Source organism: Schistocerca serialis, chromosome 7, assembly GCF_023864345.2.
Source record: "Schistocerca serialis cubense isolate TAMUIC-IGC-003099 chromosome 7, iqSchSeri2.2, whole genome shotgun sequence".
NCBI classification, from domain to species: domain Eukaryota; kingdom Metazoa; phylum Arthropoda; class Insecta; order Orthoptera; family Acrididae; genus Schistocerca; species Schistocerca serialis.
In genome coordinates, this window is record NC_064644.1 from 34,004,568 (window position 1) to 34,018,560 (window position 13,993).

At 44.2% G+C, this 13,993-nt stretch overlaps 1 protein-coding gene across 1 annotated transcript in view; it reads right to left on the reverse strand.

Moving 5' to 3' along the window:
- Positions 1-2,248: 2,248 nt before the first annotated feature.
- Positions 2,249-13,993, reverse strand: part of LOC126412606 (uncharacterized) — a 36,487-nt gene continuing 24,742 nt past the window's right edge. Inside the window, exon 2 of the mRNA XM_050082274.1 lies at positions 2,249-4,960. Within this exon, the coding sequence (XP_049938231.1) occupies positions 3,733-4,960 (1,228 nt within the window). The 3' untranslated portion in view covers positions 2,249-3,732. The remainder of the gene's footprint in view (positions 4,961-13,993) is intronic.

Below are 13,993 nucleotides of genomic sequence, written 5' to 3' on the forward strand. Positions count from 1 at the left end.
GATAAAGATTTTGGTATAAGAATAATCAGAATAGCTTTGATATAAACTTTATTATATAAATATTTATGTCGATCAGTAATTTAAAATTTTTCTTGCCAGTCTATGTTTGAATTCTATAGACTTATTAACTTCTTTTCTTAGATGCTTAAAACTTTGTGCACACATTTATAATATTGTCATCTAAAAAGTAGACTACAGTGAAATGGTTTCAATCAATAGTTTTTATACTACACATACATAAATTAGACAATCAAAATTAAGGTAATTTTTTATAGTTAATAAGGGTATATTTTTCCTCCTGGTGATAGTAAGCTGGTGTCTGTAGTACACTTTTCTCCAAATGGTAGCATGAAATGCCACAAAAATTTCAGACCTCTGGCTTTTTTTGCGTAAAATAAACGTTAGAAAATAGGATCCTTGGGAAATTTAGTTTAAAGTTACATTTCATCTGAACCTCACCTCTGTTGTTATTAAAACCCTCCAGTTGCATAATATTCTTGGTTTGTGTGTTCCTCATCTTCTCTCTTCCTTTTCTTGCTCCTATCTGCTATTCTTGCCTCTTTAGTTGCATCAAGAACCCATTTTTCGCCTTCGGCCACTCTCAAGGAATCAATTGCCATCAGCGCTTGTCTCATATTGAAACCAGGAGTTAGTCCCAACAACTATGAAACATCACATCTGCTAACTGTCCCATCATTAAAATAAATAACTGCTTCTAATACACCTAATCTCATGGTATTGAAACCAACAAACACAGTTTTAGGTAGGCAGTCCCATATCACATGGTTGGAACATGCATTAACATTATGTGTCTTTCCATGTAAGCACTGTGACAATAGTTTAGTTCACTTAGGTCCCTGTATATGGCTTTAATTGCTTCTTGAACCTCAAATGGCAGGGAGTGATGGTCTGCATAACTCTTACCATTTGCTGTTGCTTTTTTGTATACACACCATGTGTCTACACCACTGTCGTAGAGAGCATGCTGTGGATGGTCATCCCTAGAAGCTCTGTGGAAAAATGTAGCCCATACTGCTTTCTTCATGGCCCCAATACTGTCTCGATTCCTTCTTATGGCTAAACCAGAATAGAGCTGCAGTTTGTCCACCTCTTCCTTAGTAAGATGACCCCGACCACCAATTGGTTTGCCATTACTGAGCTTTTCCATCTTCATATCTTTTATTAGCTTACGTAAACGTGTGCCCATCCTCTTTTGGACATGACCAAAAGTGTATAAACTACTAACTTTTCAATTTTTACCGTTCTTCCATAAGGCATGTTTTCCAACACATTTGCAAGCCCTTTGGAGGAATTTGACATCCGACTGCAGCGGAAATACGGTCGTTGCCGCATACCGACATATATTTAAATTCGTTTTTAAAGATGTTACCGATGTCCAAATCGATTCATTTAACCACCATTTTGTTCACAAAACTGTAAAAATTGATTTAAGATGGAAAAAATTGAATTTTTGAAGCAGATTCACTAGCAAGTTACCTTAAGTGTCGTCAATTATCTTTCTGTAATAAAAATTCATTAATACGATTTGTCTGATTTGTTGTCTAGCGACCGGAGAAAGCAGGTTTTCTAGGCACCCCATATCCGACGAGTAGGAAGGACACAACAATTTAGGTAGATGATAGGACTCTACAGTGAAATGTGGGACATGAAGGTCTAAAATGTACAACGTAAGGTATGACACAAGGATATGGTAGATCAAATGTTGGAAGCTGTATAAAATTTGATATTTAAATTGTTTTATTATTTACAACAGAAGAACATTATGTTATGTACATGTAGATATCATTAATTGTCTTAGTATTCTAATATTATCTCATGGAGGAACCAATTTTATTCAATATCTGAGCACGAAATGTATTCAAATTTTGAACAGTTAACGTTCTGTAACTGTATTTAGACAACATAATGTCATGTTTTTTTTCCCCTTACTTGACCGAGATTAATGAAAACACACGTCCAAAATTTTCAAAAACCCAATGGAATAGCGAAGAAGTACTCTGTTATTTTCAATAGTTCTGAATATATGCTGCTGCTGAGATATCTAACGCATTTATAATTAAAATTTAAATTTATAAAGGTTGGCAGATTCTTTTACAAAAATTCGTTTATGTAATTGTTAGCGACAGAAAGTATCATCAATCACAAAACGCATTTCACTTTAAAAAATATCATAATTTACACACTTTTGGGTTTAAATTAATCTATTCAAATATTTTAAGTCTAAAATTGATATATCCCATACATTTACCATACACTGATATGGCATATTTATAATTTATGTAGAACCAGTAGGACAATAGTCACGTAGGAGTGACTCCCAAATATCGCAGGCAGTATAGCAAGGTAAAGCAGCGGCCGTTGCTAGTGGATAAATAAGCAAATGCTTCCGTTGCCGCAAGGCTGCGCAAGTGAGTAGCGTGGAGAATAGAACGAGCTGCGCATAAGAGACAGTTTTTTAAGGCACACGACTCCGCCGTTTGGACGTCACCGGAAATCAGGCAAATAAGACCTCCAATCTAAGCTTACCGCTGCTGCTCACTCGGATGAAAAGTCCATTTGCGTGGGTCTCATCAGAACGTAAGACGTTGAAATTTCGCCTTAAATTCCTTCCGAATAGCGGGCACAAAGCTAAAATCAAGAGTATTGTGAGTAGGCTGTTTAGGTTTTTATGTTGGTAACGCCACGTAGCGCTCTATATGAAAATCACTGACTGTGCTGTGTGAAGTCTGTGGCTGGTTTGCATTGTTGGAATATTCGCTATTGTAGTGTTGGGCAGTTGGATGTGAACAGCGCGTAGCGTTGCTCAGTTGGAGGTGAGCTGCCAGCAGTGATGGATGTGGGAAGAGAGATGGCAGAGTTTTGAGAGCGGACGATCTGGACTTGTGTCCGTCAGAAAAGCGAAATTTGTAAGACTGGATGTCATGAACTGATATATTTATTATGACTTTTGAACGCTACTAAGGTAAATACATTGTTTGCTATATTGTATTCAAATTTTGAACAGCTAACGTTCTGTAACTGTATTTAGACAACATAATGCCATTCACAGAGCCGTTGCTTAATCTGTTTTTTTCCCCCTTATTTGACCGAGATTATTGAAAACACACGTCCAACATTTTCAATAACGCAATGGAATAGCGAAGAAGTACTCTGCCATTTTCAGTATTTCTTTCATTTGCTAACTTTGCCTATCAGTGGTTAGTGTCTTCAGTAGTTAGAATCATTCATTTAGCTGGCAGTATTGGCGCTCGCTGTATTGCAGTAGTTCGAGTAACGAAGATTTTTGTGAGGTAAGTGATTCATGAAAGGTATAGGTTATTGTTAGTCAGCTCCATTCTTTTGTATGGATTATTGAAAGTCAGATTGCGTTGCGCTAAAAATATTGTGTGTTAGTTCAGTGTTGATCAGAATAAGTAAAGAGAGAAATGTCTGGGTACGTTCAGTTCTGCTCATGTGTTTGAAAATCAAATAACGTAAGAGGTTTACCAGCACAGTAATTCATAAATTTTCCAAAGGGGACGTTTCGGTATGCCCCACGATTTTCCAAATGTCTGCAACGTTAGATTTGGGACAAGGAAGGGGAAACGTAGGAGCGTTTCTCACAGGTGCATCCTTAAACGCAGCCCGTGTGAAACATATTCGCATATGGCGAAACAGATAAATATTTGACGTGGACACATATTTTGCAATGTATACTTAATGACACATCCATTACAACCAGCCCCTTGCATCAAAATCTTGAAGCGTGATTAATGCTTTCGTTCGATACATTTCGCTCGAAGAAAATGACGGACTTGAATCCGGCTCATCAGAGGGCGTAAATTTCTCGTGTTCGTCTGCGCACAATACGTTCAGCAACAGTAGTATATGCATCACCTCCGTCGGGGCGACCCTGTCGATCTCTTGTCTGAATGCTGTCTCCGTAAACGCTTCTGTGCTACAACCCATTTTCTTCAGCCAGGCTACGAAACTCTCGTAATATAATGCTGTTAGTTCATCGACACTGTTTCTAACCAGATCGTGTCGTACGCTGGTGTACAGGAAAAATATGAGGTCTCTAACAGGCGACGAGTAGGTGAGCGTCTGGAAGTCGAAGAACTTCACACTCGTCGGATTGCCACTGACGTCGTTCAGGAACATCATGTTGTTGACCCACAGATCGTTATGCGACAGCGAAGCGTACGGTTCGACAACTTCCGCCCAAAGCTTCTCCAGAGAGATATCACACACCCGATCATTGGTAGCCCTAAGTCTGTCGTAATACGGTGCAACCTCTGGAAAAGATTTAAAATGTTCCATGAGGCTGTTGGAAAACTGCCGGTTCGCTTCGGCTCCCATACCAGCGAAAGTACACTTGCCGTCAATGAGGCTGCTAAACACTTGCGGTTTGAGGAGCCTGAGAGAGACTGCCGACGCTTGGAACTGCGCGACCTTCTCGACGAGCAACCTCGCGTGCGCCAAGTCCAGCCCCTTCTTCTGGTCTCCCATCTGGTAGCCGCTGCGCGTCAGGTTCTGCAGCAGGAGCACTGCGTTGTCGTCGGCCCCCGACGACTCGTCGTCGGCCATGTTCACCCGCGACCCGTAGTACCGCGGCATAGGGTCGCAGACCTCCTCTTCCGGAACGCCCCTCTCACGCTGCAGTTTAATCAGTTCGACGTTTATGGAGCGGTACGCGTGTATTTCTTTCACAAATGTCTTCGCCGAATCGAAAGCTGCTTTTTGCGCTTCTGTTCTAGGCATGAATTTGCCAACCAGGTACAGCGTTTGACCATCTCGCAATGCTAGCTCAATACTCAGTAAGCTGCTGCCGAAATTCTGACCGGGCTTCGTCATATTCTTTATAGATATACTTTCCACAGAGCCTTTGTTTAGCCCAAGGAGATCTTCAAATTTCGAAGATGTCACAGGCTCAGTCCACGGTATATTCTCCATGGCAAACCTGAAACAACAGCAAAAACAAATTACAAAGTCATTCATTATGAGCTCTGTTGTGATAACTAAAACACTAATTAAAACGAAAAATTTCCTTGAGTCATAAACTTTTTATTACACCCACTAGGGCTTTCAAATGGTTCAAATGGCTCTGAGCACTATGGGACTCAACTGCTGTGGTCATAAGTCCCCTAGAACTTAGAACTACTTAAACCTAACTAACCTAAGGACAGCACACAACACCCAGCCATCACGAGGCAGAGAAAATCCCTGACCCCGACGTAGGGGTTTCCGTTACTAAATCATCATCATCATCATCAAATGAAAGACATCTATTACGTAACTGTTTCAGTGATAAGCGTCCACGAAAACTTGCAGCAGCGTGTAAAAAAAAAAATGGTTCAAATGGCTCTGAGCACTATGGGACTTAACATCGGAGGTCATCAGTCCCCTAGAACTTAGAACTACTTAAACCTAACTAACCTAAGGACATCACACACATCCATGCCCGAGGCAGGATTCGAACCTGCGACCGCAGCGGTCGCGCGGTTCCAGACTGTAGCGCCTAGAACCGCTCGGCCACTCCGGCCGGCAGCGTGTAAAAAACGCAGATTAGTCAGGCTACCTTGCACCTGATGATGTTCTGGCCGCCGTTCAGCATAGTGCATGAAATAATACAACTGTAGTTTATGCAGAACCATAAGCACACAAGTCACTAAAAATACACTACAGCCACTGTTTTCAGTCATTTCCTATACTGCAATGTTCCGTAATCCTACAGGATATACTCCTACTCAAAACTACACTACTGGCGTTTAAAATTGCTACACCACGAAGATGGCGTGCTACAGACGCGAAATTGAACCGACACGAAGAAGATGCTGTGATCTGCAAATGATTAGCCTTTCAGAGAATTCGCACAAGGTTGGTGCCGGTGGCGACACCTGCAACGTGCTGGCGTGGGGGAAGTTTCCAGCCGATTTCTCATACACAAACAGCAGTTGACCGGCGTTGCCTGGTGAAACGTTGTTGTGATGCCTCGTGTAAGGAGAAGAAATGTGTACCATCACGTTTCTGACTTTCATAAAGGTCGGATTGTAGCCTATCGCGATTGCGGTTTATCGAATCCCGACATTACTGCTCGCGTTGGTCGAGATCTATATTCCAAAATATGGAATCAGTGAGTTCAGGAGGGTGCCGTGCTGGATCCCAACGGCCTCGTATCACTAGTAGTCGAGATGACAGGCATCTTATCCGCATGGCTGTAACGGATCGTGCAGCCATGTCTCGATCCCTGAGTCAGCAGATGGAAACGTTTGCAAGACAACAACCATCTGCACGAACAGTTCGACGACGTTTGCAGCTGCATGGACTATCAGCTCGGAGACCATGGCTGCTGTTACCCTTGATGCTGCATCATAAACAGGGGCGCCTGCGATGGTGTACTCAACGAGGAACCTGGGTGCACAAATGGCAAAACGTCATTTTTTCGGATGAATCCAGGTTCTGTTTACAGCATCATGATGGTCGCATCCGTGTTTGGCGACATCGCGGTGAACGCACATTAGAAGCGTGTATTCGTCATCGCCATACTGGCGTATCACCCGGCGTTATGGTATGGGGTGCCATTGGTTACACGTCTCGGCACTCTGAACAATGGACGTTACATTTCAAATGTGTTACGACGCGTGGCTCTACCCCTCATTCGATCCCTGCGAAACCCTATATTTCAGCAGGATAATGCACGACACCACGTTGCAGGTCCTGTATGGGCCTTTCTGGATACAGAAATGTTCGACTGCTGCCCTGGCCAGTACATTCTCCAGATCTCTCACCAATTGAAAACGTCTGGTCAATGGTGGCCGAGCAACGGGCTCGTCACAATACGCCAGTCACTACCCTTGATGAACTGTGGTATCCTGTTGAAGCTGCATGGGCAGCTGTACCTGTACACTCCATCCAAGCTCTCTTTGACTCAATGCCCAGGCGTATCAAGGCCGTTATTACGGCCAGAGGTGGTTGTTCTGGGTACTGATTTATCAGGATCTATGCACCCAAACTACGTGAAAATGTAATCACATGTCAGTTCTAGTATAATATATTTGTCCAATGAATACCCGTTCATCATCTGCATTTCTTGGTGTAGCAATTTTAATGGCCAGTAGTGTAGAAAAAATGGTTTAACGTATTTCCAAAAAAAATGTTTACACTTAGGCCATTTTACTTATATGGAGAATGGTGGGTAGTGGAGAGTGTTGCACGTTGAGGATAGTGCATGTGGAAGGCAGTATACTTAGGAACACATCTTATTTCCTGGTCGAGAATAGAAAGGGGCGATGTCTGTCGGTCCACGTTTGTCTGGGTTCACTATATGGTTCCAGAAGCAGAAACTCCGTGCTTCCGTTCTGGATACATTCACACGCTGCTCCTTAACGTGCGGTATTGGGTTTGGTTCGAAGGGTGGTAATAGTTTTATCATTTTTCAGCCTACTTTCGCAACTACTTCTACCGCGTGAAATGAACACGCTGCACAGAAGAACAATGCAACCAATGGAAACGAATTGTGATTGTTATACGTAACTGGCTGCAAGCGTCGTATGCAACCTACGACTGTTGATATTTTTAAAAATATCGGGAATCCGTTACATTGGTATTTAAAGAATATTATTATTGTCTCTCGATATGTCAAAAGAAGTATCGATATATCGACGGAAAAAATTTCGACGAACCGGCCTATGAAAATATTAGCTGCACATTGTAAATGTACTGCCGGCTTTAGAGCTGAATATTTAAGTATTGGTTATTATTATATAACAAGACAGCAGCCTTCCTATCGTCTTAGAGCAACAATTGAAAGGAAAACGATACGCCAGCCTCTGTGGCCGAGCGGTTCTAGGCGCTTCAGTCCGGAACCGCGCTACTGTTACGGTCGCAGGTTCGAATGCTGCCTCGGGCATGGATGTGTGTAATGTCCTTAGGTTGGTTAGGTTTAAGTAGTTCTAAGTCTAGGAGACTGATGTAGCAATGGTAACGGCTTGTAAGTGGCGCAATAAAAGCTGTCCGATGGTCCGTTGTTCTGTTTCATCATTTTTAGGATTTGTCCAAAACACTTCATGTCGACTTCCATGTTTTGCGTGGTGAAATTAAAAGTTTCACTATCTTTTGGTAGCTGCGTCGAGCGCCCATTACGTCAGCATTTCCCCTCACACGTCTCCGCCCACTGCAAAGACCGTTAGATTTTCGTTAATCACTTTCGGCAACTGTTTTTGAAGAATGCCGATGTGAAGAAATAGCACACTAACTGCTCAAAAATTAATTTTTTAACGCAGCTGGTGTGCTATTTCTTCACATCAGAAATCTTGTTATTCCATTCACACCACCAACCGTCAGTGCAAAGGGACTTTTTCTTTTGTGCCACTTATACTTGTTTCACACACTCAAAGAGAAAGACTGGACACGATGCAAGCTCAAAAAGTAGTAAGACTCTTTCACACAGAAAAGTAAAATTACGTTCTACTGCAGTTTCAAACGAACAGTTTCAAATATTTACCATAAATCGTGAAAAAATATAATATAAAACAAAAAAATGCCATTTTAATAACGATATATAGGAGATTGAAATATAACCGATAACAATCGATATCTATTAGAAAAATATCGATATACCGATATTTTATCAACAGCCCTACATACAACCTTTCCGCGGTTACCCACTGCACCTGAAGTAGCACAGCGATACAGCAGTGAACATCTCAGAAATCGTGACCAAGTTCGTTCGCTGATTGGTTATTACTATGACAAGTTTCCAGTAAACATCCAGCTGTCAATAACTTCGTTATTCTGCTCCAGGTATAGCGACTGACTCTAGGATCACACGAAGGAATGGGCACTGCAAACAACCATCTGCAGTTCCAGACATTTTCTGCTGTTTTTGTTTTGAGAGAAATGAGCTGCGGCGTTTGTAAACAGTGTGTATTCTTGATTGGCGACAGATTAGCTGGCTTTGATGTTGTCAGACAGGGCGCAAAGCTTATGCCAGTCGCGACGCTGTTGCTACAATGCGTGTAGGTAATTTTGGTGTATTTACTGTTCTGCGTATGCTGCCTCAGTGTGGTGAACTTATCGTTCCAGTTGGCAATTGGTTGCGACAGGGAGAGATAAGGTGCGTGTGACAAGCCTGAGTGGTGCCTTCGGACTTTGGAGATGCAGGACCAGGAAGGTAGTTCTGCTATTCACTAGATCTATGCACCCCTTTTAAACTACAGTTTCCTGATACAGGCAGTTCACATATTGGTTAGGGTTGGGACCGTCGTTATTTTCTCTCATAACATAACATTGTGTTTCATTTTGTTTGACACGAAAATGGTAAACAAGTGAAATTCACGTAAAATAGGAGAGGGAAGGGAGAACAGGTTACAAGAGGGTGATCTGCAGCGTTCTGTACACTATTTATCTGAGAATTACAACCGGCCGCAGTGGCCGAGCGGTTCTAGGCGCTACAGTCCGGAACCGCGCGACTGCTACGGTCGCAGGTTCGAATCCTGCCTTGGGCATGGGTGTGTGTGATGTCGTTAGGTTAGTTAGGCTTACGTAGTTCTAAGTTCTAGGGGACTGATGATCTCAGATGTTAAGTCCTATAGTGCTCAGAGCCATTTAACCATTTGAGAATTACAGCTTTGACATCAACAACGAAGAAACAAACACCGTGACCTTCTGAGGAAAATACCCAGTACAGAGTAAGATCTATATGAACAATAAATGTGTAGAAAGAGTGAACCGTTCACATATTATGCTATGAGCTACCCCTTTCTGGAAGAAAAAGCCATCAGGTACTTGAAAACAATGGGAGTCACAAATAACAGTCCAGAAACACACCAGAATACGCTCTTATAAGTCCACACGTAAAATATGCTAGTAGTATCCGATCTGAGGCGTAAATGTAGTTTTAACGAATGTAGTGAACACATGGCAAGGGTTCCAGGGTCTCGCAAGGGTTCTGGGCTCACAACACTGATTTTTTCACCTATAAAAGTTTATGACACGCTGTCTCTGTGTAATGGGTACTTCACGCCTACGTGTTTACGCCCAAAGTCGTAGTGCAGTGACAAAAATGGGCTAAAACTGGTCTTAACAGGCACGAAAATATGTTGAAATGATTGCCGAATATTATGTAAAGCTGGAAAGGCTGTAAGTTTAGTAAAGTAATTCTAAGCACATTCCTACTCTTTCAAGAATTAAAACAAAAGGCAGAGGGTTTGATGAATTGCTGTCGATGAGCAAAGTATCCAGCAGAAATGCAAAGCACGCGTTTATGTGTTAACCTCATATCATGCGTACTTTATGCGAGTGAAAGTGCATAAATGTGCTTTATAAATGTGTCAAAGTACATAAACAAACTATCAAAACTTTCGTGACCAATAGACTTAGTTTTATATAAGCAGTAAACTTTACTGTAGCAGAGAAAAGAAGGGAACCAGTGGAAAAATTCTCCTATCAGAGCACAAGAAAGGTGAACATGTTCCTCGTTAAAAGACTTTGACAGAAAAGTGGGGAAGCAGCTGCCTCAATCCTTCCTCACCAAAAATTTTGACTTCTGAACGTACGTGCCCAGAAAGTAATGCACCACTTTTTTTTCTCAACCGAAAAAAATTTATTATTTGAAGTCTCCCGAGGAGCGCGCCAAGTTTCCGTCACTTTCGACAGATGACGTAGCTGCAGGACAGTTTCAAAATGGCGTCTGTAGGTGATGTACGTTACAAGCAACGTGCCGTCACTGAATTTCTCACTGCAGAGAAAGAAACTGTGGGCAATATTCACAAAAGCTTGTGCAAAGTCTGTGGAGCTTCTGCTGTCGACAGAAGGACAGTTAGTCGCTGGGCACGGAGGGTGAGGTCATCAGAAGGCGGTTCGGCGGGGTTTCACGATTTGTAGCGGGTGTGGACACCATCCACGGCTGTCACACCTGACATGCTGCAGCCCCCTCGGACTTCCACTTGTTTGGGCTGTTGAAGGATGCCACTCGCCGAAGATATTTTGAGGACGATCAGGAGGTGATTCACACAGTGAAGCGCTGGCTCCACCAAGAGGACAAGGAGTGGTACCGACAGGGCATACATGTACTTGTTTCACGTTGGAGGAAGGCCACAGAAAGGGATGGAGATTACGTAGAAAAATGGAGCGTGTAGATAAAACACCATTATTTCGTGTGTGTAATTCTCGTTATGTTCGATAAAGAATTGTTGAAGAAAAAAAAATGTGGTGCAGTGCTTTCTGGGCAACCCTAGTATTTGCGCTATTTTGTGCTGAGAGAGCACCAAAGAGACAGTGGCGGTAGAACAGAGAGAAGACAGTGCCAGTTTGAGGTAAAGAGAGAGAAGACACAGACAGGAGACAGAAACCGGCAGTGAAAGAGAGAGACAGATGAAGATAATAGCAGTGGTAGTCAAGGAGGAAGAGGTGATGCTGAGGTGACAGACAACGGCAGTAAAAGAGAAAGAGAGATGGATGGAGATGGAAGCAGAGGGAGCAAAAGAGAGAAGAAACAATGGAAATGAAAAAAAAAAACAGATGAGTGAGACCAAATACAGGGCCTTGAGGGTCTGGACCCTCTTAGATCGGCACACTTTAACACGTAGGTATAGCGAAGGGCGTATTTTGGATCTAAATCTTAGACACGGGGCTATAGGGGGAAAAGTAAGCTGCCCTCTGCCAGAAGTTTTGAGCTGCCGAAGTGTGGTTGTGACAGTGGCAATGGGAAAGAAAGATAAATGGAGACTGTAAAAGTGAAGGAGGATGGAGTGTCAGTGGGATAAACAGTGGTAGAAAAAAGAGATAGTGGGAGAGAGACATATATATAGATAGTGCCAGTGAGAGGGAGATCCTGAGTATGAAGGTTTAACTACAAAGAGACACTGGGTAAAGAGATACAGAAAGTTCTCTGTTAGAAAAGCGCGAATATGTTCACACACCATAATTTCGATGAGAAAGGCCAAATGAGGATTGATCCAGCGCTGCTTCCCCATTTTTTTATTTATTGTTATTTTGCACCTCTTACATAGATGGGCTGGCAGCGGATAAGTCTACTCCGCTCTTCAGCCACAAGCATTTCAATAAAAGAGACAGTGAAGAGAAAAAGGTAACAGATTGGTGGTAAAAAACTGTAGAGACAAAAATTAAAAAACACGAAGCCATTCACACTTGACGAAAAAACACGAAAAACTGTCGGCACTTCACACAATCACTGATGACGGAGACGGTACAGGTGAACGAAGGAGCGTAACGGCGAAAAACGCTAAACACAAACACGATGGCACACACACGAGAAACTGATGGCGATAATCTCCGGCGCGCGAATGTCCACACCTAGCTTGTGCGAGTCTGGGGACCTGCCAGGAGGGGAAGAAGGTGGTGGGAGAGGGAGAGGGGAGAGCAAAGATGCCAAGGGCAGAGGAGATGGGGGGAGGAATGAAGGCATGGGGGTAGGGGAAGCCTGAGGGAGGAGGGGGGAGAGAGGGAGGAGGGAGGGAAGGGGAAGAGAAGGAAGAGAGGGTGCACATAGGAACAAACACAGGAAGAGGGGGGAGTATCAAAGTTGGTAGGAGGGGTAGGTGGAGGGGAGGAGGGCATCATCAGGGAGGGGGAGCTGGCGGAAGCCACCTTGGGAGAGGATATGGAGAGTGGAGAGATGGAGAGCAGTTGGGACGTGGAAATACAGGCATGGACAGGGGCGGGAGAGGATGGGAGAGACAAGCGGGTGAGGAGGATCGAGTTTACGGGAGGTGTAGAGGATCCATATCGGTTCGAGGAAAAGGAGGAGGTGGGGGAACGGAATAAGGTCGTACAGGATCCGCGTGGGGGAGGGGAGACGGATGCGATAGGCGAGGCGAAGAGCATGGCATTCTAGGATCTGAAGGGATTTCTAAAAGGTATGGGGAGCGGAGATCCAGGCAGGGTGGGCGTAGCAAAGGATAGGGTGGATGAGGGATTTATATGGAGGATGGTGGAGGGGTCCAGACCCCATGTACGGCCAGAAAGGAGCTTGAGGAGACGGAGTCAGGAGCGTGCCTTGGCTTGGATTGTCCGGAGGTGGGGGGTCCAGGAGAGATGACGGTCAAGGGCGACGCCAAGGTACTTAAGGGTGGGGGTGAGGGCGATAGGACGGCCATAGATGGTGACATACAAACCGAGGAGGCAGAAGGAAGGGGTAGTTTTGCCTATTATGATTGCCTGGGTTTTGGAAGGGTTGACCTTCAGCAACCACTGGTTGCACCAAGTGGTGAATCGGTCAAGATGGGACTGGAGAAGGTGTTGGGAGCGCTGCAGGGTGGGGGCGAGGGCAAGGAATGTGGTGTCATCGGCATACTGGAGAAGGTGGATGGGGGGTGAAGGCGGCGGCATGTCCGCCGTATACAAAAGGTACAGAAGAGGGGAAAGGACGGAACCTTGGAGCACACCGGCGGAGGGGAAGAAGGTGAAGGAGTCTGTGTTATAGATGGTGACATAGGAAGGACGTTGGGAAAGAAAGGACCCGATCAGACGGATGTAGTTAATAGGAAGGGCGAAGGTTTGGAGCTTGAAGAGGAGACCAGAATGCCACACACGGTCATAGGCGCATTCGAGGTCAAGGGAGAGGAAGATAGCGGAGTAACAGGAATTAAGTTGTTCGGAGAGGAGATGAGTGAGCTGAAGGAGAAGGTCATTGATAGAGAAGGACAGCTGAAAGCCACACTAGATAACGGGAAGGAGGTGGTGCTGGTGGAGATGTTGGTGGATGCTTTAGTAGGGATGGATTCTAGGACCTTGCTGATGACCAAGGTAAGGCTGATGGGATGTTAGGAGTAGACAGCGGATGGCGGTTTGTCAGGTTTGAGGAACATCGGGATGTGGGAGGTTTTCCACAGGTCGGGGTAGTAGCCGGTGGACAGACCACATTATAGAGCCTGGCCAGACTGGAGAGGAAGGAGGCAGGGGCTTCACAGAGGTGGCGACAGGTGACACGATCGTGACCAGGAGTGGTGTTGCGTTTCGTGCGGAGTGTAGT